The 27,827-nt window shown below is 30.8% G+C and overlaps 1 protein-coding gene and 2 long non-coding RNA genes across 4 annotated transcripts; all 3 read right to left on the minus strand.

The window, feature by feature from the left end:
• Positions 1–16,754: 16,754 nt before the first annotated feature.
• LOC120252561 lies at positions 16,755–19,663 on the minus strand. 2 transcript variants are annotated; one of them, XR_005534031.1, is made up of 3 exons: positions 19,515–19,663; positions 19,342–19,413; positions 16,755–17,216 (listed from the first exon to the last, which is right to left on the minus strand). It is a non-coding gene; the product is annotated as an uncharacterized LOC120252561 (long non-coding RNA). The 2 variants fall into 2 exon arrangements; XR_005534032.1 differs by having other exon boundaries at positions 19,378–19,413; positions 19,515–19,644.
• A 649-nt stretch (positions 19,664–20,312) lies between these two features.
• Positions 20,313–23,096, minus strand: LOC120252604. Its single transcript, XM_039260786.1, has 6 exons — positions 23,034–23,096; positions 22,771–22,875; positions 22,194–22,210; positions 21,305–21,447; positions 21,009–21,077; positions 20,313–20,929 (listed from the first exon to the last, which is right to left on the minus strand). The coding sequence occupies exons 1-6, from the start codon at positions 23,094–23,096 to the stop codon at positions 20,625–20,627; spliced, it is 702 nt and encodes a 233-aa protein (XP_039116720.1). The 3' UTR covers positions 20,313–20,624.
• Positions 23,097–23,285: 189 nt separating this feature from the next.
• On the minus strand, positions 23,286–25,160 carry LOC120252562. The gene is made up of 4 exons (XR_005534033.1): positions 25,120–25,160; positions 24,917–24,978; positions 24,603–24,723; positions 23,286–23,350 (listed from the first exon to the last, which is right to left on the minus strand). It is a non-coding gene; the product is annotated as an uncharacterized LOC120252562 (long non-coding RNA).
• Between the last annotated feature and the right edge of the window lie 2,667 nt (positions 25,161–27,827).

Below are 27,827 nucleotides of genomic sequence, written 5' to 3' on the forward strand. Positions count from 1 at the left end.
CTCAAATATCAACAAATATTTTCCTAAAAATATAATTTTTAATATTTTATATACTAATTTGCAAAATATAAAATGTTTTGAGATAATATATGTTTGTAAATATTTTTTTTTCTAAAAATAAAATTTTTTATACTACAAAAGTGAATTTGCAAAAAACATAAAAATAAAAAGGATGTAATAATATATTTTCCAAAATATTTTTTTGTTAAAATATAAAATTTTAAATTATATGCATTAATTTATAAAAACATTTAACATTTTCGAAAAAAATAAATTGAGGGTGTTGTAGCCTCAGTGAACCTTGACTATTTTTAAAAAAAAGGGGGAAAAAGAGGGGAAGGAGATGGGGAAAGTGGAACACCCACCCTGTGAGATAATGGGTTGCTCGAACACACTCTTGACCCCCTCTTTCCACCTTTGCCAAAACCATACAAAAATTCACGTGCTCCGGTCAATGTGACCTGCATCCACATGTAGAGGGACAAATTTACTTTATTCTTTCTTGAGAAAAACTGATGCAACAAGTACAAAAGCTCTTAAAGACAAAATAAATAATATAACCTCCAAGAAATTTGGTTTGGATTGCTTTAAATAATAAATAAAAAAAGGGTTAATTTGTACCCACCCTTTAATTTTTTTCTTCATCGTTCTCCTAAAATTTTGATTCAAAGCAAAGCACGAAGAAATAATTCAAGGTATCTCAACAATAAATTCTCACATTAGAATAAAAATGATATCTCATTTGTGAGGAAAACTTTATGTCATGCACAAATTAAACAAATGTGACATTTTGTAATTCCTTCCACTAATGCTATATATATATATATATATATAGGTGACACAATGAGACTATCACAAATACCTATATTTTAGTGACATACATACATGTCACGAAATAATTAAAACATACATGACAAAATCAAATGGTCACAAATAATGTACAATGGTATTAGTGACATAATGTCAAAAATTGTTTTAAAAAATTACGTTATATAATCATCACAAAAAAATGCAAAAACATTGATGACAAAATGAGAGCGCTACTAAAATATTATTAGTGTCACTAAAAAAATATTTCCTCCATCTCCAGCTGAAGGGAAAATTTGGCGCCACACATTGTGTGACGCTCTATGTGACATTGAAAGCATTGTCATGTACAATATTCAGTTTGTGGAATTGAGTGACGATATTTGATTTTTGTCACATTATATGCTCTTTTAGTGACATATGAAAAATATGTCATATAGAAAATCGCCACTAATCATCAAATTTGTTGTAGTGTCTCATGTATGTCAAGGCATAAATATGTCTCCCATTTGTTCACTTGCTCATGGCAAAAAACTTTAAACAGAAACAAATAGGTTTAAATGATAACAAGTAATTAAATACACGTATTGAATATTATAAAACATTGTTAAACTAAGAAACTTAAAGTTAAACAGAAACAGAAATTTTTAAATGATAACAAAACAGAGTTAAGCGGAGACCCTAAAATTTAAACATAAATAAAAACTATTAAATGATAACAAGAAAAAGTTAAACAAAGATCCCGACATTTTAAAAGCGAAACAAACAGGGTTTAAATGATAACAAGTAATATTCAACGATTAAATAAAAATCAACATTCAAATACCGTATGGAGTCGACCATTTTCGCACACCGTAGAATCACCGAGCTTCTTTTGATCCACGCATTGAATGACTATGTGACATTTGAATATATCTCGCCCCAACGTTCACCTCTTAACAAATAATTTGACCAATGTGACATATCTGATTTATGAAGCAACCAGTGATAGGTATCGGGTGATGTAGTCTGCAGTTCATTCACTGTATTAGCAAATTCTTTAGCATTGGCTGCATGTGTAGTATGAAAGTATATGGACCAACACTCCTCCTTCAATGCCTTCCCAAGTCTAACATTGGCTTTCATAAAATTGGCCTCCAAGTGTCAAAGGCAGTATGCATGTGGGGAAGAAAGGAAGACCTTTGCAATAACGTTCACAAGGTCCTTAGACCTATCCGACACAAATGTAATTATCTCTTCATAATCTCCGGCATCATATAAAGCATCACCTAATTTGGAAATGAACCACATCCAATTAGCATCGTTCTCATTGTCGACAATACCGAAAGCCACGTGAAAAAAAACCATTATTTCTATCTTTGCCTGTGGTACCCAATAGAGTACCCCGATATTTTCCAAGAAGGTGGGTACCGTCGAAAAACAATAGCGGCCTACAACCGCTCTTGAATCCCATGATACACGCATGAAAATAAAAGAATTCATGTTTAAAACGTTTACCATCTCTTTTTACAAACACAATGTTGCTAGGGTTTGTCTTAACCACCTTATCCACGTACCAAAGCAACAAATCATGTTGCTAGGGTTTGTCTTAACCACCTTATCCACGTACCAAAGCAACAAATCATAGTTGGAGACCTCATTGCCGTCTAGGCTCACCTGGGCATACTCTTTACCCAACCAAGCTTGCTTGTATGGAATGTGGACACCATGTTCCCATAACATGTCCTTCTGAATGTCGATAGTCATATACAAGGGCTAGTCCTTAAACTTTTGAATCACACGTGCGCTTACCCATTTTTTGGACGCTTTTGGGTGTGACACTGAGCCAATTCCACCACCACAAGTGTGTGATAGGTGCTTTGTCTTGATTCTGAAAGTATTTTTATTGTATTCTTTAGATGCATGAAAGTGCCATTGACAACCAATGTCAACGTATTCCATAGTCACTCTGTGTTTTTCATTCTTTATGAATTTGAAGTCAAAATTCCACTTGATTGCAAAATTTCAAAGTGCATCTTTGAAATGGTCAGCGCCTACAAAACGTTATCCGACATCCAGCGACAAAACATCAGAATGATTTGACGAGGATGGAAGGCCTACTAAACCGGTAGGGTCGCCCTGAGGTGGAACGGATCACGCTCGCAGTAATCGAATACCACTTTAAAAATCATTTCGTTTAAACGAACCGGATAAATTTAAGCGGAAACATAACATTTTAAACAGAAACTTAATAAATTTAAACAGAAACATTTCTGTTTAAATGGAAACTGGATAATTTTAAACAGAAACGGGGACAGGACGGGATAGCTGAGAAAAAACATAAGTTTTAAGTGGAAACTGTAATAATTAAGTGAAAACATATAATTTTAAGCTGAAATTGGGATAATTAATCAATAATCAACTTGTACAACTATGTAAACATAAAAGAGGAGAACTTTACAATGAGGAGAAATCATTGTCAGTAGTAGAAGTCTCAACCATGAGATCGACTGTAGCGCATTTGAAGAGGGCGTACACATGACACATACGCTACAAATCTACCTCATTTTCTATTGTACAAACCGTTTTATGTGCATCAGGTGTGATAAACTTCACCCTGACAAGGGAAACATCAAGACCCCATCACTCACATATCTCCACTAACACTGATTCCCAAGAAGTCAGTGGCATGAACACTAGCACTCGTCCCTCCCCTTTGTATCTAGCAACAGCACAAAAACTCTCCATAGTAAACCTATATAAAAATAAAATGTTACTCTCTCTCGTAGGGTGATCAAGGTTATCGCAGGGCCAACACACCAAATGGGGATGAATTAAAAAAACTCCAAGAATCCAAGGTGATCTAAGTCTTCCAAAGTTGGTTTCAGAATAAGAAAAAATAAATGTAAAAAATGTTGTACATGATGTGATTAGGTGACTGTTTCCCCACCATTTTCAAGGGAAACGATGAAATTTCACAACATGGACCTTGTCCGAGTGACCTACACGGGGCAAAATGGAAGTGAAACGATAACGGAAGGGCTATCTAGGGTTATTCATAACTTACAGGGGCTGTATTGGAAGTTTTGAAATTTCTAGAGAGTAAACAGTAATTTTCTCTATTAAAAATTATGAATAAACACCAGAAGATGTGGCCCATATATGTATATATATATATATATATTATAAAGGGGTCCAGCTAACTTGCTTAAATTTGGAATAAAATTTATTGCATAATTTAATTTTTCTAAAAAGGATTGAATCTGTTTTAAACCTTCTAATTTATCAAGCATCGCTAATATACCTGTTGAAATATGTTTTTGCAATTCTATTTGTCCCTGCCCTATTATTATTCCTAAACAATCTATTTTTCTACATCCAATTTTCATTTTCTTTTCTGAAATTACAAGACCATGATTTTTACATTCTTGAAAGAAAATCAACAAATGTTCTACATGATCCTTTAATGACTTATTAAAAATCAAGATATCATCTATATATGTAACTATAAAATCATAATTTCTAAAAATAGTGTCCATTTTCCTCTGAAAGATTTGCGAGGCATTTTTTAAACCAAAAGGCATTACCTTCTATTCAAAATGACCATTATGTGTTATAAAGACAGTCCACTTCCTACTGTTCTCTTCTAATTTTACTTGCCAAAACCCACTTTTTAAATCAAATTTACTATAAAGATAAGTATTCTTAATTTTATTAATTAATGCCTCCCTATTAGGTAATGGATATCTATCTTCCTCAGTATTATCATTTAACCTTTTGTAATTAAAAACCATTCTACTTTTTCCTCTTATTATTTCACTGTGTTTATTTACTATAAAAGCTTTAGTTCTATGGGGACTTTGGGTTTTTTGAATTATATTTAAATCTGTTAACTCTTTAATGTGTTTATCAAATTCTTGTTGTTCATATGGTGTGGCTTTCATTACCGGACATGTTATTCTTATATTTGGATTTATGATTTCTAACACACATTCTTCTTTTGTTCTATCTATATTTTTAATGGGATTTTCTCCTATGGTACCATCTTCTTTTAATTCTTCTATTAAAGGCCTTAATTTGTTTTTTAAGGGTACTAATTGATGTTTAATAAAATTCATTCCTAAAATAAATTTAATTGTCTCATTTTCTCTAAATGGTTTGATCCATGTTAAAGGTAACGTGTATTTTTGAGCGTTTATTCCTATGATGCGATCTATTAGTTCTTCAGTTAATAAAATTTCATATCCAAAGGCATCCTTTACTAAAGATTTTTGCAATACTTCTTCTTTATATTCTTTTGGAACTATCTCTGATGCTATGTAACTTCTACTAGCTCCAGTATCTATTATTCCACTAATTGGTAACTTAAATCTATCTGGAAATTCTATTAAAAAATCAATATTTAATAGATTATTATCTCTATATCCTATTGGATGAATTCTTAAATTATTTTGGCCTTGGATTCCTATTTCTTCCATTCTAAAATTTTCTTCAAATATTTGGATTCCTTTTCCTTTATTTTTAATTTTACCATTTTTTAACGTTAATTTTTCAACCTGATTTTCTAAATCTTTTATTATTTTAAGGAGTTGATTTATTACCTCATTATTAAGTTTTCTTAAATTTTCTGGAGTTCCAATAATCCTGTCTCTATTTTCAAAACTAAAATTAAATAAATCTTCTGCACATTTCCTACAAAGAGATAAATTGCATTTGTTACATGTGACTCTAAGTCTTAATATATGATATCTAAAACATTTATCACATCTACTTTTATAATTTGCTTTAAAAGGTTCAAAATTATGTGCACATTTAAAAAATTCTTCAGTTTGATTATACTGTTCTAATAATAATTTTGGATTTTTATCTAAATTATAAGTATTTTCTAATTGTCTATCCATTTTAAACTTCCATATGCTTCATCAAAGGCTATTGTAGGTCCTGTTTCAAAAAGATTATTTACCTCGTTTCCTCCAAATATACTACATATATCACTATCATTTTCACTGTCATTATTGTCTATACTGACAATATCAATTTCTTTGGCTAATTCTAATTCTTGGTACATATTTAATCTTTCTTTTTAACTTTGTCATTTTTACATTCTTTTGCATAATGACCTTCTATTCCACAAATATAACATTTGCATTTTCTAGGTGGTTTATGTTGTTTGAATTTTTTAACATGATTTATTTTAGGTCTTCCTTTCTTATAATAGGTACTTCTTTTTAATTTCCTATTTTTCTTGTATTCTTTATGTATGGCTGGAATATATACTTGATTACAATAACTATAACTAGCTATTTGTCTTGTTGCCTCAACTTCTAAACATTTTTCTTTTAAATGATTAAATGTAAATAAAATTTCCGGTCCTATTCCTATGAGATTTTCATGTCCTTTTTCTATCCATGATTTGAATATTATATCTCCTAGAGGTTTGGGAAGTTTACTAAACCATCTTTTGGTTAATTCATTATTACTAAAAGCTTTTCCAGTTTTTGCTGCTAGGGTTAAATAAGCTTGACTGAATTTAGCTATTTCATTAAAATTACTTATTTGTAATCTATCTAAATCTCTTGTAGCAGCATCTTGTAACAATGTGCCTTCTCTGGCTGGATTTGTTCCTAAAATAATTTGTCTGGTTTGACCTGTAACATTATAAGGATTACCTGCCATATCTATCATATTTTGATATTCATTTGGATAATTTATTTTCTAACTATTTAAAAGATCTCTTGCTGTTGTTCCTAAGAGATTTTCAATAAAATTTGTTATGCTTAAATTATCTAATGTATGAGAAATTCTTTCTATGGCATCTACTGCATCGGATTCCCATCTATCAATCAATTCTGGCCATTTTGGTGGATGAACTATACTTAAAATCAACATGCTTCCTTCATTATTTTGTTTTGCCTTTTTATTTATTACTTCTAACGGATTTGATTTTCCTCTTCCTTTTCTATATGTCTTTTTAGGATAAGAAGTGAATTCATAACTAGTAGGAGTTTGTAATGGTTGGGTTATTCTACTTGTCCTTTCTATAGATGTCAAAGTAATAGGGGTATCGGAAGAAGTGGCTTGAGTAGCTTGACCCTGATTATTTCTATTATTACTTACTCTAGATGATTCTGTATTCATTATTAATTCTTCTATATTAATTTCTTCTAGTTCTTTTACTAATTCTTGATATTCTTCTTCATTGTTATATAACTCATCTACATAATAATTTTTTTATTAATTTCAGTTATTTTATAAGATGATTTTATTAGATAATTTTCTTCACTATATCTATATTTTATGCAAAATATTACATCATCTATACTATCCGGTATTTCTAAGAAATCTACTGTCCAATCATAACCGGGATATAATTTTTCTATTTCTTTTCTCCATCTTTTTAGTCTCGAATCTATATTTCTATTAATTATATAAGCTAGGTTATAAATATCATTGTTAGCAAGTAAGTTATTTTTATGCACAAGTAATACTATGTAAATAATTAAAAGTAACACAATTATATAGATTAACCTTATATCCATATCATATAATAATATTCAACATATATATATAGTGCATAATTAAATCTAGTATATCTAAAGTAAACAATATGAACATAAAGATATATCTTTCAACACAAGATTTAAAAAATTGTTCAAAAATTTCGAAATTAAATATCATTTTATGTTAATTTTTCAGTTTAATGTTCTAATTCATCTTTTTCTTGAACTACACTAGTTGATGGTTTACTTTTATAATTTGTCATTCTAAAACTTACTCTTCCTCCTTGGTGCTCACAATATTCTACTTGATTTGGAACTAAAATCCCTTTTTTTTGTGTATTTATAATATCTAAATACCAACTTGTTCCTGTTCTTAAATCAGAAGAATTATATTTTGCTTCAATTACTCCTTTGCTTCCTAAAATTTCACTGGCTTTTAAAAATGGTTTTAAAGTGCATTTAATTCCACTAATGTTTGCTATTTGCCCTATAAACCCTTTAGTAATTAACAAATTTGGCTCCATACATGTCATATTTTACATATTAGATTTTATAGCTAATCTAATATGTTTGTACAAGGTACTTAAAGAAACTAAAAAATCTGGTGTTATACAGACTAATTTCATATTTTTATTCATATCTATTTCCATTAAAGCTATCATTCCATCAGTTGAATTTTTATTATATATATATATATATATCGAGATTTGATAATGATGCCTTTCCTTATCAACGCAGCAAAGTCCACATCTTATAATGACTTACAAATTCTTCAAGTAATTAATGAAAACATATTGCTTCATTTCTACAACTCTTTAACACTTCCATCCAAAATATTAGTTGCATGCTGACTCACCCCTCTATATATATATAATGCTGTTTGATTAGTTGGTATGAGAGATTAATAGGAAATATGGTAAGTAAACATAACACTTCCCATGGATGTAGATTTTTTTTCTTTTGCGACGTTCTTCAAAATCTCAAACCTTTTATAAAATTTATTTTACAATAATATGTTAAAAAAACCCAAATAGATACAATTTTTTTTTTCTAAAGTTTTTCCACCTCATTTTATGAAGTAAATGTAAAAGTTAAATTATCATATAGAATACTTGAAATACTAGGTTGTTGAAATGTAGCATTCAACAGTTTAAAATATTTATATTTACCATCATGATGCATAATTGATTATTTAGTAAAATAATAAATGCTTTTCATATTTATTTATAAACTTGATTGTTAGATATGACATTTAAAATTTTTTTTATTATTTTATTGACAACGAAGGGTCAACATAATTGAAGCAATATAATTTTATTGAAGCAAAGGCATGTTTGGATAGGCCAGAATTATGATATAATCTGTACAATATGTCATAATTTAATATTTTCTGATTATTATGCCATATTAGTTGTTTGGGTACTTATTTTAGAGTATAAAATTATGGCATAATATAGGCATTATGACATAAAAAAATATTCCACTCTTAGTGGAATATTTTTTTATTATGAAAAGTCTCTCTTTCTCTTTTGATTCAGCAACCAGCCACCAATCGATCGGTGGCTCGCTCAGCCTCCGGCCATCGGTCCGGCCAGCGGTCCAACCGGCCTCCGGCGACCAGTCATTGGTCCACTGATGGTCCAATCGCCGGTCCACCGGCCTTCGGTGACACACCGGCAATCCACCGGTGGTCCAGCAGGCTTCCGGCAACTGGTCACCGACCCAACCACCGGTCCACCGGTCTCCGGTGACACACCGGTGATCCACTGGTGATTCACCCGGCTAGCCTCCAGTGACACACCGGCAATCCATTGGTGCTCCGGCCGACCTCCGACGATCGAGCCCACGGTCCCACCGATGAGTCTAATTCACGATCGATCGATCTCCGTAATTTTTTTATTTTTAGTAACCAAACACTCATTCTATAGGAATAAAATATCGTTTATAATTTTACGTAATAATCACTTGCACTCTACATGATAAAAACATAATTTTCATTTCTAAACTATGTCTCCATATTTATTTTTTTATCTTTTTAAAACCTAAAGCTTGAATTCAATACTACAGTAGGAGTAAGAGTCCATAGCGTATGAATATTTCTAATTATGAATAGATATAGAAAAAGCTACATTTATATATTTTTTATATATATAGAGTAGACAGTATAATTGAATGTTGATTACTTGATTAATTGCTTCTTGGACCATTATCAATCAAATAATACATGCTCTACATTTCATAATTGAATGTTCGTAATTATTAATTAATACAAATGTGATATGATATGGAAATACAAATAATAAATTCAACAATGGTGTATGAATGTAAAATATATCTTGTAGCTGATAAGGGCAATATGAAAAGCTTAGTTACATGAGATATTCTTGATAATATATCAATGAACTCTTATATATTAATCCCTTTTTAGTCAGACCTTTAATAAATCTCTAATTAAAGGTTAAACATAAAGAATAAATCATCTCTATTGTGATTAATATTCCACACCCCTTCTTTCCTCATTCTTTTTCAAATCTAACAAGAAATCCTTATCAGAAGAGATCCTGCCGCGCTCCCATTGGGGTTGCTCCCATTAGAAGTCACAGTTGCCGAATCTGGCTCGTCCGCCTTCTTCTCCCTCCTCAAACCAAACCTCATGTTGTAAAACGCCTTGAAATCCTACTCAAACAACCAGCACAAATTATCAGAACTAAAAAGCTCTCTCAAACCCTTGATTTATCCTCCCAAAGCTCTATCAAAGCTCTCTCTTTTCCTCCAAAGCACTGAAAAGGACTTAAATGGAGCAGAAGCTCCAACCAGGGGCCATTTGCAAATATTTTTAAAAAATTTCCCAAAAAGGATCACTCAACCACCACGTTGAGGATTCCCCTTTTAATTTTAAAACCCCATATTAATTTTATATTTATATAGTAAATGATTTATCATCCATTTTTCTTTATTTTTAATGAATAAATTAAGGTTTTTTTAATCAACTAGGAATGAAATATAAATTAGATGCTTTTCCGGGGGTTATTGGTTAAAAAGAGAATCTCGTTTCCGGATCTTGAGAAAATGAAAATAGTGTTTGGTTAGATGAAGTTGAAAATGCAGTGGATTTCATATTACAATGTATTTGTAAATCCTACATTTGAGAATACATTGAGTGTCAAATTCAGTGTTTGGTTAGATATATTTGAAATACTGAATTATAAAATTTTGTTTTTGGTTGAAAGGATTTGTGAAGTTGGATTTGGTATATAGTCCCATATTTTATTTATTATAAAATATACTATTATATTATATTAATTATAAAATAAAAATGTATTTAGTTAGTTTAATATATTATTATGCTTCTGTGCATTAATTCATTTTATATGTTTAGTATTTATATTAAATATAGTATATACAATTAATTATTCTTCAATAACAACAAAATTTTAAATAAACATTTTGAAATTTAGTACAAAATAAAACATTTTTTATAAAACTTATTATAATTCTAAAATTAAAATATATAATTAATTTAAATATTTCTATAAATAATAAAATATTTTTTAAAAATATCAAAATAATAAAAAAATATATTTTGACATGCCTCACATGCTTCGTGATGAGCATTTCAACTCCCAGATTTTGGAATACACTTAAGTTGTGTTTGTTTGGCCAGATATAAAACTACATGTAAATGAAATTACAAATTTTTCAAAATCTAGTGTTTGTTTGGGTGGACTTGAGAATTTGAAGTAGTTACAAATGCAGTGTAAATGGATTTTGTTAGATTTGTAACTGCCCAAATCGAGAGTAGTTCAATCTCCTGCATTTGTAATTTAATAAAGAGTCTCACACGTAGTATCACGTGAGACTAAATGATTAAAAGATGTGTAAAAAGATTGTAATTTCTAATGTATTATCACTCGGGTATTATTTATGTTTAAAAATATATTTTAAAATCATATGAATTGATATACGAAGGAATTATAAAGATATAATATTTACATCATAATAATAATAATAAAATTAAATAAAAATATTTGTGAAAATATTGAGAAGATAAACAATCAAATAACTTACGTGAGACAATTTAAGAAGAGAAAGATCTTCAAAAATATAAAATTAGGTTTGAAATATAAAATATATCTAAAAGGTGTACCATGCAATTTTATTTATTTATTTTGAAAATATATACTTGTAATTAAATGTTTAAACTTATCTTAATATTTATTTTAATATGGTCCCTGATCTATATAAAAATTTAATAATGACTCAAGGTGAGGCAACCTCACCTATGGTGTTTATATTTAAAATACATCCAACCAAACACATGTTTTCAAAATCTAGATTTACAAATCCTTCCAAACAAACATAAAATTTTGAAATCCAGCATTTTTAATTACAGTCAACCAAACACTAGATTTGACTCTCCTGCATTTTCAACTCTAGCATTTACAACTACACTGTAATTGAAAATCTACTGTATTTTTCAGTACATATAACCAAACACTACTTTAAATTGGCCATATTTCAAAATCCGCTTAAACGTGAGTCAATTACATTTACAATTATATCAGCTTTTTAAATCCCACCAAACAAACAGAAGATTTTGAGAGGATCTTGTAATTCCAAATACATGGAGTTTCAAATCCCTTCTAACAAACGACATCTAAATCTTCTGAATGGTGTCACCTCATTCTGAAGATCCAGTGTGGAGTTTTGCTATTTGGATGTGATCCATTTAGGGGTGGCAAAAATCCGAGTCCGGACAACTACTACTATAAATAAATAAACTTGTTGCGCAGACCCGGCCCAGTTTTAAATCCGGATAAACCTAACTTGTCCGGACCAGATTTTTTTTAAAACCGGGTTGTCCGAATCCTATAAATTACATTTAGCTTCACTCAAATATTAAATTATAAAAAATAATTTAATTCACATTAAATGCAAAAAGAAAAATCCAACAATTCAAAACTCAAATCAAATCATACAAAATTCCAAGTCTTAAAGAAAAAAAAAAAACCATATAAGTTTGAAGTTTTTGGAAAATTGGGCTTAAAACAATTAGGCTTATGATTTGGGTTTTTAGAGGCTGTTTGGTTAGCTGTAAGTGAAATTACAGTGTAAGTGAAATCACATGCAAGTGAAAATGCTATATTTCAAATTACATCAATGTTGTTTGGTTTGATGTAACCAGAAATACTGCATTTACTTTTCTATTGTTTGGTTTGATGTAATTTGAGAGATGTGGTTACCATGTATGTGAGATTGTGAGATGGTGAGATTACCCCCTATTTAGTTTATTATTAGAATTTATAATTTTCTATATATATATATATATATATATATATATATATATATATATATATATATATTAATTTAAATAAAAAAACAACTCATTAGTTGATGGATTATTTATTAAATTTCAATTTAATTAATATATCTTTAATAAGATTACTAAATAAATATAATTATTACCCCTTATTTAATTTATTATTAGAATTTATAATTTATATATATATATATATTAATTTAAATAAAAACAAGATGGATTATTTATTAAATTTCAATTTAATTAATATATCTTTAATTAGATCACTAAATAAATATAATTATTATCCCTTATTTAATTTATTATTAGAATTTATAATTTTCTAAAAAGCTTAATTATTTTTTAATTGGGCACAGCATCATCACAATTTATCTCAATGATTCAATCTAATAAAATACTAAAATTTAATTTTTTAAAACTAATTATTTTCTATCTCAATAATTAAATAATTATTTTTTAATTATTTTTTTTAAAAAAAAGTTTAATTGGGCACAACAGCATCATCATCAACATCATCAACGCAACACCTCTCCTTCCTCCTCCACGCCATCACTCACAAGCGCGACGAAACCAGATCCCTCCTCCTCAACAACAACAACACACAACAGCAACGCCTCCCCACCGGTGACGACAATGCCAGCACCAACCGACCCAATATTGACCCTGATTCTGATATGGACGATGAAGACGAAGGTAGCAACAACGTTGGCCGGTGGTGACTACTACAATGGTTGTCGAAGCGGAACTTGAAGCGGCAGTGGAGAAGAAGGTTGCCTGAGAAAGGGAGGTTACTTGGGATGGTTGTTAGGGCAGAGCCTCTTCTTCAAACGTTGCTTCTCGCTGGATCTTTGCTGTAGTGGCGGCATTCTCCGCCGGCTTTTCAGAGCTTTGAGATCCCTTTGATTTCTATAAGCTTGTCTTCTCTGGAGAGCAATGGAAATGTTTGGAATGATGAAGTATTGAAAAGCATGTATGTGGTGATCATAACCTTTGTTTTACAGGATTTCCACTTACAGCCAAATTGGCTGTAAGTGGAAATCCTGCAAAACAAGCCTTTTATGTAAAATCTTTTACATGTAAAATCAATTTTGCAGACAACCAAACATGGTTTTACATGTAAAATTTTTTTCATTACACCTGCTTACATTTATTTGCAGGTTACCAAACAGTCCCTTACAATTTTGGAGGTACAAAAGCCCAGTTGTCCAAATTTCTTTGTCCGGACCCGGCCCGGATTTAAATTCGGACAATCAAGTATTGCCCAAACCCGGCCCGGATTAATACAACTTTTGTCCAAACCCTTTTTATTCCAGGCCGGACAAAATATTGCCACCCCTAGATCCAGTCATCCATTTCACATTATGATCTGTGTTTTCCTACGTGATAAGTGGAATGGACGGTTGAGATCAATAAAAGGGAAAAGAAAATATTTTCGCTGTTCTAATCTTAACAGCAGAGAAATTAATACTCTTTGTCTCTTATGACAGCGGTGTTTCAATTACGACTAAAGAGAAATATATAAAAACCTGAATAATAGTTTCAAGGTAGGCAGCACACCACAAATACATAACATCGTAGCAACAAGTACACAAGTTTACAAAACTTCCAAATTTTACACATTAGTGGATGCATCATGCATGGTACGACAAATAAAAGGAAATACACCACTCAGACCTCAATAATATAGATGAAGATATGGAATAAACTAGCAGTGTACAACACAATGTTGCCTAGTGCACAACAAGATCAAAATGATAAGCATAAAAATTTAGTTAATAGAACCATGCACAACATAAATTCAAAGAAGGGCTGGTTAGAACTCATCCCGATCTTAATTATGGCTACAGCGAAGCCTCGGTTTTGCATGGTGATCTAGTTACATATATATGTCTATACACATAAAATAAAATTTAGGGCCCACCTTGGTGTTGGCTACTAAATCCATTCATGAGGTGAACAACGATGTCTCAAATCACAAAGAGATATCCTTCTAACTCCTCATTAGGTTCTCTCTAAACATCCTGAATAGGAAAACAATTATACTGGTAAACTATGTCGCTTTTTAAAAGGCTGAATTGTGGGATGACTACTACTACAGTAGCTGAGTCAATGACTTGACGTCACCATTAAAACATTATTCCATTATCAAAATAGAGTGTGTAACATTATTAGTAGGTATACAATTTAAATTAACATTTAAAGTTGTAGGACACGCGTCAAATTACAGATAATTTATAACTATATACATGCAGAAGATCATTAATCTTAATTGCAGGTAAGTTTATAAGACACATTATAAAATCAGTATAAAACTAGGGTATAAACATTCCTAAACTATAAGTGCATAAGAAAATTACTTGAAAGCAAGATATCATAAGTGATAAAATTTTATAAATCAATTAAGGAACCATTTGCACAATAATTCATTCATATATATATATATATATATGAAACAATGTCCACTCACAAAGCTTTGACTGAAAGATAGGAAAGCCGATATGAAACTATTCTTCTGCAGGTTTTTTGCCATTGCTTGAGAAATCACCACCTATAAAATTTAACTCAGTATAAATTAATTTAAATAGAGTGCATGAGATGCAAATTCTAATCTACATGCGATGCATGAAAGGGTTAAATTCAAGTCGATTGGAAACAGATTTCACTGGCGTCAACCAACCCTATAAATCCAATTGAACTTTCTAGTTAGTCTCAATCTAGCTTCAATTGACTTGAACCATGTTCGGTAATTTGAATTGAGCCAGGTCAACTAATTAACTGTGGGCCATGCCCAACCAGAACTTAGCCCAATCTTACAATCTCTTCATTCTCTCACTCCACAATTTCCTAACGCACATCTACCTATATAAATAAATTCCCAATCTTATTATTACACTCTAGCATAAAATTTCCTAGTTGACTCTTTCTTTAAGCAATGTAACAATATTCATAATTGTCCTAAGAAAAGAAGAAACATGCTAGCTTGTACATGTATATATACATATAAATGCATCATCAATAGCATGGAGGCCCAATCTGTTAAACAAATGGACTCCTTACAAAAATCTTATGTCCATCAATCTTTCAATCTAATTAAGTATCCAATCCATATGTCAACTTTTAATTCAAAGATACTAGCTCACGATTAAACCATTCACCTTATAAAGTAAATAATTCTTATAATTAATTCCAACTCTCCAAGCCTATGATTTTATGCCACTCCACAATGAATAATTTATCACATGCACAACAAGCAATAACATCTTAAATGGTTCACTAAAGTAGAGATTTGTCCTCTTGTATCACCCATGAATTCCATTTAAACCCATGAATTCTAACAAAGCAAGTAATTATATGTATTTTATTCCATACGCTAATCCTCAATGCAAGAAGATCTATTTAAATCCAAAGACAGAAGAAGAAAAAAATCAACTTAATAAACCAAGTTCTCCTTGAAACAATTAACACATGAATCACAAAAAAAACATAAAAATTCAAGCTTTTCTACTCATGTCGACCCTTTCTATAGCACAAAAATTTAAAAATTCAAGATTTCCTTTTAACTCCTTAGTTCTTCTCTTCTAAATCTTCTTCCCAATCTGATGATCCTAAACAAAATTTAATAAATCAACAAAGTAATCAATGATAAAACACTACAAGAAAATTCATAAATTGGCACGGAAATGGGATTAAAAACCGTGCCAAACTGATTTTTGAGACCGTATTTGGACAAAAATTAACCGTGCCTATAAAGACTAATACAAATACATTTTCAAGACTGTTTTAATACCGCTACGAACTTTCTGTCAACGTTTTCTAAGACGGTTTTTTATTATCGCGCCAACCATCGATCATCAATGTTTGGCATGAACTTTGATTCTACATTCGACTATTATTTTCTAGCACTCGCTTTTTATTGGTTCAATATTTGACACAATTTTTAACACGATTTTATATACTCTACTTTTTTTCACGGTATTTGCACAGTTTTTAATAAAACTTTTTTGTTACAGTTTTCGGCACGGCTTTGTTTAATTTGTGAAAAAAAAATAATTTATATGAAATTAATTTAATTTAATTTTTTTAATTGTACTAATTAAAAAAATTTTAATTACCAAACAAAAATCATCCTATTGAATTAACAATACATATAGATGCCCTATATATACATTGGAAATCATGTAGTATAACTATACAAACACTTGTATCAAAACAACATTAAAACTCCATTCCACATGCAACATTAAAATTCAGAATTGCAGCCTTGTTGCTGGGGAACAAACAAGATCCAGGCTGATAACATTTGCAGAACAAAAATTTTAATTAGATTATTTCGATCGCCGAAAACAGGGTCTCTTCCCCAGAAATTCATATAATGAACATTAAGCACTCTTTTTGTGCTTGAGTGTTAATCAACGGCTGTTACAGGAAATCTTCAGTTTGTCGTGTAGAATGATCTATTTGATTAATGGCACTTCCCTCATTTAATGTAGGTAACATCGTTTGTACTGAAGTCATGTCAGTAGATGAAGACGCCTGAACCTGAAAGTTTCAATCCGAGAACTACAGCCTTGGTTGCCATCTGGCCTTTGACTCACTTCAAGAGAGGGCACCTGGTCATGACAAGTCATATTATCATAATAAAACAAACTACTATCAAAAGTAAATAATAAACAAGGTCATGAATGAAACTATATGATCAATACAAAGCAAATGCGTTAGTGCCAGCTTTATTTCTTTCACACATATTAATTAATCAACTAATTATAATAGTAGTTCAATGTATATATGTAACCACAAACATCTAAGTGTTTTGTTTTGGCTTAAAGAATTAGAATTCCTTAAGAAACAAGGAAAGATGTCATTTCATAAAGTTGATAAATTAAAACTATAGAGATTCATTGAAGTCAACATTAGTTGTATGTAATTAAGCAAAAAATTCCTTAAAAAACATTTAGTGAAGCAACTATACAATATTTCTGCAAAAATAAATATTGTTGATAAGTCTCTACTTGAATTCATCTGCATCATCAGAGTGCTCTGTTCTAATTTGATACTATTCATTAAGGGAATTCATTAAGAAATTAATAATTAAAACAATTATGCAATATTTCTGCAGAAATATGTGACAGTTATTAACAGCCTACTCTGCTTTTACTGGTTCATTGGCATCAGCATTAACATTCACCATGAGTTTAATATATATATATATATATATATATATAAAGAGTGACAAAAAAAGGAACATTATTAAACTCTGATTTCATTACCAAATACAAATACAAACTAAGATTATGATCCATTTACATGATAGTGCAACTAGGATCATAACTGTTGTCTGGAGGATACTAGAGTTTGGTTACATTAACTCTAAATCAAGCTCTATATGTTCTTAAGTAGAACTCTCATGCATATTGCAACAAGATGCACTCCTGTCTACTAGAGTTTGGTTACATTAACTCTAAATCAGCATTGTTTCTAAGACATGAACCAGTATCTCGCTATTGTCTTAGTCTATGTTGATGATATTCTTGTTGCTGGAAACAATGCAAGTGTTATTCGAAGTCTAATAAGTCAACCCAAATTCTAATTCTCTATTAAAATCCTAGGATAGCTATTGTCTTTTCTTGGCATGAAGGCTATCGAGACAAACTCAAGTTCGACTAATTCAAGTGCATCTGAGAACTATTAGAACAAGCTAATATGATCACCTGCTATCTTTTTTTACGACAAGAAACCTCCAGCAAATCCTAGTACATAAAAGAGTATACTAGGTGCAGTTTCATATTTGTGCTGCAATCCTACTAAACATATGCTTTGTGGTTTACACAACCTGTCAATTCCGAAATCAAACCACTACAACACATTGGAAAGTAGTAAAGAAAACACTACCATATCTGCAAGGAAAAGCAATACATGATGTTCATGTTGACAAGGTCTTGGTCTTTGAACTTAACTCTATTTCCATTTATGTGGCTTAGGCTAGCTGTCACTTGGACGAGAAAAGCATTAGTGGTTACAATGTCTTTCTAGGACAAAATTTAACATCTTGGTTATCGGCTAAACAAAACAATATCTCACAATCTAACAATCTACCAGAAAGCTTTAAATAAAATATAGGTTCCTTTCATAGAAAAATCAATCATCTTGTGTGATAATATTTCAACCATGTAACTTGCAGCAATTCTAATTCTTTAAGCCAAAAAAAACTACTATCAAAAGTAAATAATAACCAAAAATCCCTTCATCATCTTCATTCTTCTTTACTATATATATGATCTAGTGATGATGATTGCTTTTAATAATGTATATATATATATATATATATGAAATCTCTTCAAATTGTGTTGATATGAAAGGCCAAGCATGCATGCACTTATAGATACTTGGTCATCTGACCATGCATGGACTTGGGAAGATGTAATGAAATTGTTGTTGTACTTTATTCCTCTTCTTGTTCTTCTTGTTCTTCTTGTTCTTCTTCAAATAAAAGGAATTAGTTGAACCAAACATTTCAAGGCTGTCAAACACGGCTTGTATAATATGGTCTGTTTTAAGATGAGCATGCACGTTAGCTAGCTAATTAGGTTGAACTTAGGAAATTAATAAAGAATCAACTTGTTTGTTTATTAACTATATAAAGTCATGTTGCCATCAATTGCATGCATTGTAGGTTAATTACTAAAAAAACACAAAAAGACTCAAAGGAAATAAAAATTTGAAACTTAAAAGAAAAACCTTGCATGACAAGAGAGATCTGTTTAAAGGACATACATCACCCCATCCTCTGTTCCATTGGTTGGCTAGAAGCTGCAATGTAAAAAGCACAGAAGAAACAAAAATGAGTAATGATGAATTGGGCTCGGCTGCCACTCATGAGTTAGTTAGTTATATGGAGTTGAGAAACAGACCCAATAATCTACACCATCATCACTGGTTCCCCACCCAATCAATTTCACTAGTCATGAAAAATACATACTAGTCTCACTCACTTACATAAATGAACAGAAGATAAAATTCTAAGGATAACCTAATAAATAGAATGGATAAACAGACGTTTGTTTTCCTAAATTCATAATGTTAGTTTGTGTGCAGTTTTCCATACCTCATAAACCGTAAAAGCAACTTCAATAGGACCGTTTTTAAAAAGCTCCGCCATGATATCATGTGGATCGGAGTTTACTCTGTAAACACTGAGACCAAAATGCTTAGTCTTTTCCCAGAGCAGGTTCTTATCCTGGCACCTTTTAATGCATTCCGGTGTTGGGTATGATGGTTCACAACCTGGATGACTTCGTTTTGGAATATTTCTGGTGCCACCTTCTTCCCACCAAATGGGTTTACAATTATAAACAACCTCTTTGGTCTGCCTGTTTTGAGAATTCAAATGAACTCATTATAGTTTTAAAAGACAACAGAAGAAAATTTACAATATCATTTTAGCAAAACATTAATATTTATCAACTCTTGTATGAACGAAATTCAAAAGTGTAAGCCTAATCAATTAGAAACTTCAAAAAAATAAACTCTGGAAAAAAAAACTAAACTCAAAAGGGGATATAATAAATCAGCTTACTAGTTCATAGATTTTGCAGAAAAAAGCAAAGCTTTTTTTTAACAGCATGGTGAACAGAAGCTGCTGCTTTACTATATCCGCTACCTCGGTAGCCAACTTAGCATCTCCAAAGTAAACAGCCTCCCCACTAGACAAGAGGTAGAGATCATCGAAGAGAGCAAAAACATCACTAAACAATGTATGGAAGTATTGAATTACTGAACACTAGCTTTCCAAAAGTATTGCATAATCACTTTGCTAGACAAGTAAACAATGTCTCCTATTGCTTTGGTTGATAAGCAAGAAATAATTGAACGTCAGACCTCAAGATAAGATTATTTCTTGATTGGAGCATTGGTCCATATCTAGCAACTTAGACAGGATGAACAGGTGAGAAAGCAGAACCAGAAAATATAACTTTCAGTATTAGATTGGTTGAGAAAAGGGTTGTATGATAAGAATGGTACTAAGCTCCATTAACAATGCAATTACTTTGACATGAGAATAATTGGATATTGACTATTGAGTGAAAATATATACTTTTAATCTTCCCAAATAGAAAAGAAACAATTGCACAGTGAGAATCTGATTCAGATTCAATAATAATACAAATAAAGAACAAGGCTTTGGAGTGAAATCTCTTTCTGTTGGACAATAATAATATATTCAACAAGATATGATGGGTGTCTCTTGTTCTGAAAAACCGAGCAGTGATGTGACGGAATAATTGGGAGCTTTCGACCAAAAGGTACAAACAGAATATGCATAATCCTGTGCAAGAATGCTCAATGAAGAACTAGGAAATATTTCAAGGAACAGTGGATAATAATGGACTATCATGTGCACTTACCAGCATATGCAATAGTGGCTCCTGATGCCAATCTTCCCAATGATGCCAGGAGATACAGAATAGCAATCACTTGATCAATAATAAGTTTTACTTACAGGGTTAGTGCAAATATTACTATAAATGCATGCATGGATACAGCAAAAGAAGAGTTAAGTATTCCATATGCATTGGATGAGACCGTGGCCAAAAATCCTAAGATTGCCTTATGGTGTTTTCTTCACTACATGCACTTCACCAGACCTTTCATTATTTAATTAAATTGGGAAATTAGGCGGGAAAGTTGGAAAGAGTAAGAACCTTAAAGAATAGCCTTTTGTCATGGCCTGTTGCAGCGACCCTCAAGACAGATTCAGCTGCCCCGATTGTATTAGCCAGGTAGGCGAAAATGCTATTGGATGTATCCTGAGAAATCTGCCATTCAAGAGGATCCACAGGTACCCTGCATAATAACCAACAAAAATCAATATTAGAATAGATCTAACACCAAGTCTAACACAAATAATAATATGTAAGGATAATGAATCTAAAGGGTAATAACAACTCTAAACTTTAGCATTCCTAATATGGGAAATTTTGGTCTGACCAACGAGTGCAGCATTGATATAGAAACATAGAATCCCACCATGCTGAAAACTGATAGCATTCCTTTTAATCCGAATAATCCCAAAAAAAGGCACTTAACAAATAATAGCATCAAATCCAAAATTTAGATATCAACCTATTGCTAAGTTTAAGACATAAACGCTACAAAATAAAAATAAAAAACAGAACAGTTAATTATTATTTTTATTTTTTAATTTTCCTTATTCATATGTGTCCCACTCCCCTAGTCTAATATAAAGCTTGATGTTTCATAGAAAGCTCAGAACTAAGACTGCAGGTATGGTTTTTGTGCAACAATCCTTAATGGAAATTCTTGTTATTTCTATCAAACAGCTAGATGATATATAACAACATCAATCAACCACTTGGTTTTATTATTTGCCCTTTTCCCTTATCATCTATAGAACTATAATTAGCCATGAGCATAAAGCTCAGAGTTTTTTCTATCTCCTTCCTTTTTTCGCTCTTCTTGAAATTTCTAAGGATTCAATAGTAAAGAAAAGCCATACCAATTTACACTCTCCAGTCATCTTTTTTCTCATGCATAAGTAATGAGGAGTTCAAACTTAAACTAATTTTCACCCCATTGAAAATTCTGCCTGCCAAATATATAGTTCAATTTCATGTTAGCCAAATTTCAAAGCCTAGACTATAAATAAATAATTCTATGCAAACCGGTTGATTTATTTTAAATCATTTTATTATCTTGATCAAGGATAATTCCAGGGTGCATTCCTATTTCTTCTTTTAAATCATTTTTTCTTCATATTATTTCCTCTGCATTTAATTTCCTACAAATAAAATTAATTTTATCTCCATCTCCAATGTATTACAAATATTTCATACTCAGATTAAAAAGGAAAATAAAATTTAATAAGGAATTCAAGTCCCAGAGTGCACACACAGATATATATATATAGATACAAATACAAGCATTACTTTGCTTCTTCATTTGTGGGGGAGATATTAAACACATTCAAACTAACAAACCAACCTATAACTTAATCTACCTTAATCTCAAAATAAATTATCCTCAAAACTAGAAAAATTGAGCCATAATTTTCTTACCAGGAGAAAGTAAAATAAAAATGTCATGAAAGGAGTATCTAATGAGGCGCATCACATTATTGAAAAATTTGAGTCGAAATCAAAGGAATACATCAAAGCCCAAACCCCAATTCAGAGCAGCAAATTGATCTAATTCAGAGCTGAAGTCATTTGGCAGCATAACTTTAAAGCCACATTTACTGTCAGTTAGGTCCCCCTTCAGTTAAGAAAACTTTAATACAAACCAGTAGATTCCTCATATAGATTCCTCATATAATGCAGCCAAACAAATTCATTGGGCAACTATGACATTGTAAAGACTAGTACCTGTTGGTCCTAACAGCTGCAGCAAATTAAATATTTCTACCAACCTACTTTACCCTCTTCTTCATTTGCTATTGAGACAAGTACACCACAATTATCATTCAATTTCTTCATTGTCACTTAAGAGTTGTATAAACATTAAAGAACAAAATGATATTAGTTTCGCGATAGTACTGATCACAAACACATATCCACTGCTTGGATAAAAAAAGAAATTTAATTTTCCATCAACATTAGAGCTCCGTCCTTCAAACAATGAGCATAGATTTCACTATGATTCCCATTATTGTTTGGAACAAACGGCCTGTGATCTCAAATGAAGTATATTGCAGCATTTGTTTCACAAAAAATCATTTGCAAACTGATTTCTGATGAGTGCAAAAGGGTGTAAGTATGACGTCAAAATTGCAGACCTTACAAGGGGATCACAATTTATATACCAAGCAATATTCTTCATTAAATGTAGATAACAACTTCACTTGATGCATGCTATTAACAGATGCAGAACCATTTTTTCAGTAAAGAATGGGTATAAATATCCACAGGCCAATTTAGAAGAATGATAATTTTCCTTGTGGCCTTAATTCACATAAAGGACACACTGAAAGATTTTCTATTATGTCCTCAAACTGGGTTTAGATTATAGACTTCAAATGCCATTTTATACTTCCTCATAAGGGAACAATCTTTTGAAGAGTGCTATCATGTTTTACGTTTTGTTTATTCCACTATTTCATTAAGTTTTTGGCTGGTGAGCTATGGACTAAAAAACTTTCCTTCCCATGTCTTTAAAAAGGAAAATGAAAATAATACCACCATTCAATTGACATTTACAAAATTTTTCTCTGAATAGACTTATAGGCAGTTGTACATTGAGGATGGTTTAATAATTTACTGCGGTCTAAATTCCAAAGCTATACTATACAACATCAGTGTAAAAATATTGACATCTAACGGATAAACCAGAATGAAAATCTTATGAGAACCCAAAAAACAAGTCTCTATTTTGAGAGTCTTCTACTCTAACTCAAATCTTGTTTAAGATAACCATAGTGTGCTTACTCATAGTTGTCCCCTCAAAAACCTAACATTAAGAATTTAATGAATAGTAACCTAAAATATAATGTAGACCACTAGAAAATATAGAACGAAACAATAAAAATATCAAAGGGAAGACATATCATTTGCTCAAGATATATCTACATGCCCAAATTAATCAGATTTGTCTTCCAAATTAAGCCATTATAAATGATTCGCAACAATGAATCCATTCAGATAGTAGCTAGTAGCTCAGGAAAGATGGAACAATACAAACAAGTACCTATATATGACATGTAAATATGATAATTTGCCCAGCAGCCACATAAGAAAAAACATCAAAACAGTACTAGCATAACATCACCAATTTATAAGCCTTTGTTAAACAGCTATAGTGATTCAATATCTGCAGAACTTGGATAACTTATCCACTTCCTACAATTATTTTTAAACATGTCTCACCATAGTTCCCAATACATATATTTGTCCAAATACCAAAGCAATGATTTTGCAAAATGCAGTCAAGAGCTCCAAACTAGAAACATCAATCAAGCAAACAAGAGGTTAAAACTAATGCCATACCTCTGTAACTACTGCTCTGTCAGCAAATTACAAAGAGCCCCCTCTTCCACCAAGCACGCTGCAAACTCAAACACCCAAACTGACCAATTGTAGGCCGGCTCTTCACATGGAAAGGCTTTTGCTAAGATTAGATTCGATCAAACAAACAGATCAAAAACCACACAGCAGAGATGAGATAATTTCAGGGAAAAATTAACAATTACCCACAAATTTCATCAAACACCATCAATCTTATCAAACCAAACACCTAAATCACACAATTCAGCATCCAGCTCAAAGAAATTCATTAAAATAACATCAATTGAAAACAATACCAAAAGAGATAAAAAGCCATGAATCCCTTGTCACCGAGAGAAATCACCACGCTCCAAGATCACTGCAACAGAGAATGTGAGACCTAATCAAAACAAACAGAGGATTCCATGAATCCCTCGTCATCAAAATATCTCGCTAATACTTAGATAGATCTCCGGCGGGGTAGGCGTCGTCGAAGTTGAGGGCGTAAAGAGGATCATACCTGAAATCCTCGAAATGGCAACAATGGTGATGATTGTCGCCAGTCGCCGGATCTAAGTGGAGGAGGGATGAGGAAGGCGGCCTGGCAGTCCGTCGGCGTCGTTGGCTGCAGGTGGGCCAGCTTGTCAGGGTCTCAGGGAGGAGGGAGAGGATGAGGGCGGATGGAATTATAATTATATAATATATTATACATATAATATAATTATATATAATTATACAAGTATATATATAATTATATATATAATATAATTATATATAATATAAGTTTTAGCGTAGTATTAGTAACGGTGTTAATATATTATTATATTTATATTTTTGCGTATGTTTAATGGCCGTCTTATCGTAAATATATTAAATATTTTAAGCATGATATTTAATTACGGTGTTAATATATTATTATATTTATATTTTATATGGCGTATTTAACTGATATTATTATATTCGCATTTTATATTGTTGGAGTGTTGTGCGATCTTAGTATATTATTATATTATAATATTATATATTATTTGGCAAATTATTTATTTAATATTATATATTTATATTTTAGTACATATTTAGCGTGGTATCGATATCTCTTTATATTTATATTTTATGACGTTTAGTATGATATTAATATTATTATATATATTTATTTTGTACAGTGTTTAAGCGCATGATAATAATATAATATTATATTTATATTTTTGCTTATATAGTATTGCATGGCAAATATTAGTATCATTAATATATTTATATTATTATGGAAACATATTTTATCATGGGAAGTAATATAATATTCCCTTATTTATATTTTAGTATGAGTGTTGACCTGAGTGCTCGATATCTGCCATATTTATATTTATGATAATATTATAATTATGTTTTTATATGTTTTGACACTATATTTGGCACTGTCATATAAAATTATTTAATTTATATATTTAGTACGATATTTGTAGCTGAGATTTAAAAATTAAAAATATTAATATATATTTAATGCTTTCTTAGCATCGTATCGAAATATTGAATAGAATTTGATTACGATTTTGTTTCCGTGCCAATTTTACTGTGCCGATTTGAAATTTTTCTTGTAGTGAAACATGAGATTCAAGCCTCCAAGTGGTAATTTCAAAAGAATTAACTTTTGATCGAAAGAAAAACCTAGAGTTCTCACCTTAAGCTTATGGAATGAGGGAGAGAGAGGGATGAGCGAAGGAGCTCTAAGGTCAGTCTCAGGTTGAGAAAGTAAAAGAAAGCAGAATTCATGAAAGCAATGAAAATTTTAGGAGGAAATTATGGAGCTTTAGAATGAATCTATAGTAACAGTGATGGTCTAGTATGATCTATACTAACTGAAGCCCAAGATAATTTTAGACAATAAAAAAAGAGTGAAAATACAAATATGAGTCTGCATATAACAATCTATATTATTATCAATTTTGTATAATTCATATAAAGCATAAAATTAAAATACGTTGAAAATTAATAAATTAACAAATAGAATTCAAAATTGTATTGGCCAAACATAAAATATATTCATAAATAAAAATATAAACTTGTTGGTTTAAATTTGATTGCTCAATTATATATATTATGAGGTAAAATAATGTTTTAAATTTTAAAATCAAGAACTTAACCTGCACAAAGATAATAGTTAATTTTACTCAAAAGAAAATGGGTTTCAGCTAAAAGTGATATAACTTTATCCTGGCTCATCATTTTTGGTACTCCCATATTCATCTCCATATTTTATAGATCTAGATGTACGACACGCGTAGTATCCATAGCCAAATAATTAGAAAGATACTCTCAAACGAGGAAGCTATTCGAAGAGATTTGTATTTAATTAATTATTCCAGTATTTGCCTTTTTATAAAATCGTATCTACATACGCATTATTCTTTGAAACACCCTTTCTCATGCATGTAATTCAGGTCAGATTTGGATTGACATAACGTACCTCTACTCAACTTTTCCTCTTCCTATAAAATTATAAAAAATAGAAGTAAATAAACCTACCTTTTATAGATAAATTTTATTCATGAAGAAAGAGAGGAATAACAAAAAAATAATGTTGCTTCTCAAATAGTGATAAAAACATACCACTAGTGCAAGGACTCACAAATAAATAGAGAAGAAGAAAAGCTTTTCTTACATAAGTTTGCCCCTTAACTCCTTTGGTATTTATGACAATATAGGAACTCTAAAAGACATTGTGGAAGTCCTAAGAACAAGCACAAAAGTTTTGGAATTTTTCTGGGACCTTAATAAAAAAGAAAGTTTAAATATCCAAGATTTAATTGCAGTGATAATGAAACTAGTATAAACTTAAAAAACCAAAATAATAGGTTTTTACAAATATTTTTAAAAATATAATTTTCCTAAAATATGTATACTATATTGTACTAGGGACATTACTATCAAGTGGGCCAAATAATAGATTTATACAAATATTTTTCAAAAATAATAAATTTTTAAATAAACAAACTAATTTGTAAAAGACAAAAGGCCCAGAGCCTCCCATAGCACACCTATGCCTCCATCCCTGCCTAAGAGACACAAAAAACCCTAGAAGATCAATGAAAAACACAAATAATTGAATAACAATTTTAAACATAAAACAAACATTTAAGATAACATTAGTAATTAATAGCATAAATTCCGCTGCACACTTATATATGCACATGGTGTATTGCACTCATTAAACTAGTAATATTACAATATATT

The sequence above is a fragment of the Dioscorea cayenensis genome, chromosome 21 (genome assembly GCF_009730915.1).
Source record: "Dioscorea cayenensis subsp. rotundata cultivar TDr96_F1 chromosome 21, TDr96_F1_v2_PseudoChromosome.rev07_lg8_w22 25.fasta, whole genome shotgun sequence".
Lineage (NCBI taxonomy): Eukaryota > Viridiplantae > Streptophyta > Magnoliopsida > Dioscoreales > Dioscoreaceae > Dioscorea > Dioscorea cayenensis.